At 42.2% G+C, this 4,807-nt stretch overlaps 1 protein-coding gene across 1 annotated transcript; it reads right to left on the bottom strand.

Annotated features, from left to right (window-relative positions):
• Positions 1-372: 372 nt before the first annotated feature.
• LOC110888225 (heterogeneous nuclear ribonucleoprotein A1, A2/B1 homolog) lies at positions 373-747 on the bottom strand. The gene has a single exon (XM_022135760.1). It carries the CDS (start codon positions 745-747, stop codon positions 373-375), a length of 375 nt encoding a protein of 124 aa, XP_021991452.1.
• Positions 748-4,807: the final 4,060 nt, after the last annotated feature.

Raw genomic sequence — 4,807 nt, 5'->3', positions numbered from 1 at the left:
TTACAGCCCTATTGGTTAGTAAAAATATATTATAGTGAAATCATTTAAAAAATCTGAATTAGAAAAATAAACATCACATAAACATAAACATCAAAATCTTTATTTGTTAGAAGAAACAATGTAGTGAAACATTTAAAAAACCAAATTACAAGAGATGTAAAATAAACATCACAAATAGACATAATGGTTGTAGTTGATATGAAAAAAAAAAAAAATAAGAGAAGGAATGAAATGGATCATTAAATGAGAATTAAGAAAATGATGTTTGGTTGGTTAATAGAATGGAATCGTTCATTACACAAGACAGGTCATTCCTTCAAAATCATCAGTCCACTCATTTTTTATTCATTTCTTTCCCTTTTTCATCCTTCGTTAACAGCGCCACAACCAACTATCATCGCCACAACCTACTACCATCGCCACCACCGCCACCCACCACTGTCGTCCACCATCACCCATCGCCACCCACCCACCCACGACCGCCACCCACCACCAACGTTCACCACCGCCGATCGCTGCCGCCCACCCACCACCTCTACCACCCCCCCCCCCCCCGGCCGCCACTGCCCACCACCTACACCATCCACCGTCGTCGCTGCTGCCACCCACCTTTATCCTCGCTGCCACCACCACCGACACCCACCCCGCTACCACCAACCTATCACCATCCACTGACCACCGCCCACCGTCGTTGCCACCACCCACCGCCCTAGCCACCACCCACCACCAACGTTCACCGGCGCCCATCGTCGTTGCTGTTCACCCGCCACCACCCACCCCCTCCACTCACTGCAGATTTTATTCCTTCGTCTTTTCTTGTATGCCAAACAACACAAAGTAATGACTCATTCAATTATACATGGTAACCAAACAAGATATTGAATGGTAATGATCCATTCAATTTACCTCATCCGTTCCATTACCTCATACCAACCAAACAGACCCAAAATGATTCATGTTGGTGTCTTTGACGATGTCTTTTTGTATAATCTTTGGTTGTAAAAATTAAGAAACTTAAATTGTTAGTGTTGGTTGAGAATTCGTGTTCAACACGCTCCCTTAAAATAGATTTTACGTCTACCTTTAGATGAACACGTCTGTCTCTCATGGTACAACAATCGGGGTTGAATTTTTTTCAAAATAACAATGTTTTTTTCTTAACAATCGAAAATGTAGTTGTACCACTGAAGATGGCTCATGCACAAGAGATACTACAGGTTTTTGGTGATATATTCTGTGGAAAAGAGGAACGTAGTTGTGTGAAATTATTACTGATTACACCTCTCTAATATCTTGCAAAGTTTCTAATTTGTTTGTAGTTCTCATAAGCTTTTTGCTCTTAGTTTTTGAAGAGCTATATGAGTTTTCATATAGGCGTTTCTATTTTTTTCTAAAAAAACGTATGTAATGTATGAAATTGCCAATGAGCTAGTGGTGGAGTGGTAAGGGAGAGACCTTGTGTTCCAAGTGACCCAAGTTCAATTCTTGCCCCTAGCATTTAGTTTCTGCGGCACCTGGTGATGATGGGAGACTAGGCGAGTAGGCGGCGATCGCTAGTTCGATCCTTGAACTGTGCGGGTTTTACCTCAACGCACTGTCGTGCCTTCGGGCGAGTGTTCACGGGCTTCGGCCCTAGGTGAGGGTTTTTCCCGGTTCGGAAGGCGAGTGTATCCCGATGTGGTGAATTTCGCCAGTAGCCCATTTGGAGGATTCGTTGGCCGTTCAAAAAAAAAATGTATGAAATTAATTGCACTAATACGGATTTAAATGAACAGTCAAAATCGTCATTATAACTCATGAAATGGGTTTGTAACTACTCTAGCATGCGTAACTACTCAGTAGTACATAGCAGTACCAACCAATTAAGTGTGTCATCAAAAAAAGTTACATTAAGGTCCACCGCTCACGGTTACGAACCCACAACGTGCGCATGCGCAAGGGTGCTTCACAACCTTTAGGATTTCCACTTATTTAATGAGGAGTAAACTGCAATTTTGGTCCATGTGATTTGACCGCTTTTGCCATTTTCTTTCAAATCTCAAACTTTTTAAATCTGGGTCCTTGTGATTTGACTTTTATTACCATTTTAGTCCAAATCTCAAACTTTTTAAATCTGGGTCCCTGTGATTTCACTTATATTGCCATTTTAGTCCAAAATCCAAAAATCCCTTATTTTTACTGTTTAAAGCTGATTGTTTTGTCCTTTTGTTCAGGGGCATTTTGGTCATTTTAATTTTATTATAACATATTAACTAATTAAAATAATAAAACTAGATAATCCCCATATAAGCAGCAGATATTCATCTTCCCCAACACCAAACCCTAACCTTCTCCAAACACTCGCATCTTCTCGAAACATAACACAGATCCCACCCCTCTTCTTTCTCTTTACCTCAAAAACCCTACCACACACCACCAAACAGTATCCCTTCCCCCATCCCTCTCATCTTTCTCTGTCTCTCAAAGAAACAGCACAACGGGTTCGGTTACAGCACAACGGGTTCGGTGCTGGTGGCTGGTTTTGATGAATGGTGTTGAGGTAGTCTTAGCAAGATCGGTGGTGGTGAAGGGGAGACGGTGGTGTGGGTGTACGGTGGTGGAGGGGAGACGGTGGTGTAGGTGTACAGTGGCGTGGGTGTACGATGGTAGAGGGGAAACGGTGGTGGTGGGTGTATGTGACACTCTAGGTTTTCCCGAGTAACCCTCTTGTATTTGCAATGTGTACGTACGAATTATTAAATGAAAGTTGTGATTATCTTGTTATGCTATGTGTTGTATGTATGTATAAAATATGTATGCGTGTATATGCATGAGCCGAGACACAGGGACCCGACTCGAGACCGCTTGGTCTCGAGTGAACAGTTGAGCCGCACCGCTCCCTTGAGCCCACTACGAACCCTTTTAGGGTGCACCATAGAAGGGAGTATAAAACCCCTTACCCAAGCCAACCATTCCTCATTTTTGACATTTCCATCATTCTCCCACACTCACTCCCACACACACTCCTCCATTCTCTCTCACTAAAACCCTAATAATCAAGCTCACCTCCTTCTCTCTCTCTCGGATTCAATCGGTAGCATCAAGACTCTTGGATCAAGCTCACTACCGTCATTCGGAACTCCTCTCACCAACCCTCCTTACCCTCCATATTCGACCGGTTAGTGTTTAGTAACCTTGTTGATCTTTGGGTAACTTTTGAATACATGATGACACTAATTGGTTGAATGAATAGACTAATCATTTAGATGTTGCTTTGAATGATGAAATGATGGTTAATAAGTGTGAACTCTTATGTAAAAATGACTTGCTAGAATTTATTTGAATGACTAATGATTGATAGTGTAGGGTGTTTATGATCATCCGATTTATGTTGATATTATAGGACAAATGTGTCATAATGTTTAGAATAAATGTTTACATGATTCATGTTGACCAAGTAGCATGATACGTATTGTAGATTGAGAGTGTATGCATATGCTTTAACAAGAAGAATGGTGTCTATTTGGATGAATCTCATGATGAACCGTATGAACATGTTTATAATGAAAACCCTAATAAAGAACAACATGAATGTCATGAAAATATTTGAAAAACTTGTGCTGGATCTGTTTTGATTAAGGTTTAGACAAGAAAACATGTTTGTGCGATTTAATTGGATAGTACACCAAATCACAAAAATGGATTCCTATTGGTTAGTACAAGTCTCGCAGATGTATCAGAATCAGCAGGCAAACGAGTCGAGACCTCTGGTTTCGACTCGAGACCATTAAGTTGCGACTTGAGACTGCGGTGATTGCGACTCTAGACCACATAGTGACAACTCGAGACTGGACTCGAGACCTCCTAGTTGCGACTCGAGACCGCATGTTCTCGACTCGAGACCTCTAAGGTTGCGACTTAAGCCTGCACTACTCGAGACCAGAAGTCTATGACTCGAGACCTCCTGGTTGCGACTCGAGACCGCATGTTCTCGAGTCGAGACCACTTAGTCTCGATTGGGCTGTCTGACTCAATTATTGGGCCACCAAATGTGACAACTTGCTTTGGGCTTGCATCTGTGCTACTGTGCTATGTGCTGATTGAATGTTTAAGGATTGGAACAGGCCCAATAACTTAGGTGATGAATGTATGTTATGCATGCTATGTGTTAGGTTATGTGTAAAATATACGTGACATCTCTGTACCCAAACCTGACCTATACTGGTAACCATGCTAGGACGTGGTGACCAGCGTGCTTGACAAGTAACCTAATCTGCCGAGCAACCCAAGGTGAGTTCATACACTAAAAGCATGCGTCCCAGGGAGGGACACGGATAAACTGCCAACTTTGGGAAAAAGACTTTTGAACTATTATTTCCGGGGGAAATACGAATGGGTACTTTTAACTTACTATCTCCGGGGAAGATACGTTTGGATATTATTTATAAATCACAACTAGCCAAGCTAAACGAAACTCTATCACCTTAAGTCCCTGCTTACAGTACCGATTAATCGCCGGGGGCGAACGGGTTATTAGTTGATAGCGCTATTAGGTTTGACAACCTCACACCATGACCGGGGGGATCTGGCGTGAACTAGTAGACCTTGCATCTTGGTCAATGACGATAGACATTGACTCGGGGCACAACAACTTTCCGTCAACAGTTTCGGTATCTACAGTTTAGTGAGCTTACAGATGGGGTAGCTCCCCATAACGTGATTATAAATGCTTTATCTAAACAACTTACGTTTTCGAAAACTAAAACTTAACACCTCGTGAACTCGCCAACATTATGTTGATACCCTACTGCATGCTTTGCAGGTACCC

The sequence above is a fragment of the Helianthus annuus genome, chromosome 11 (genome assembly GCF_002127325.2).
Source record: "Helianthus annuus cultivar XRQ/B chromosome 11, HanXRQr2.0-SUNRISE, whole genome shotgun sequence".
Lineage (NCBI taxonomy): Eukaryota > Viridiplantae > Streptophyta > Magnoliopsida > Asterales > Asteraceae > Helianthus > Helianthus annuus.
The sequence above is the reverse complement of the archived record's forward strand: the minus strand, read 5'-3'. Positions and strand labels throughout refer to the sequence as shown.

Bases quoted from the DNA above. Each gene is read 5' to 3' on its own strand.
- LOC110888225 (XM_022135760.1), bottom strand. From the start codon at position 747: ATGGGCGCCGGTGAACGTTGGTGGTGGGTGGTGGCTAGGGCGGTGGGT.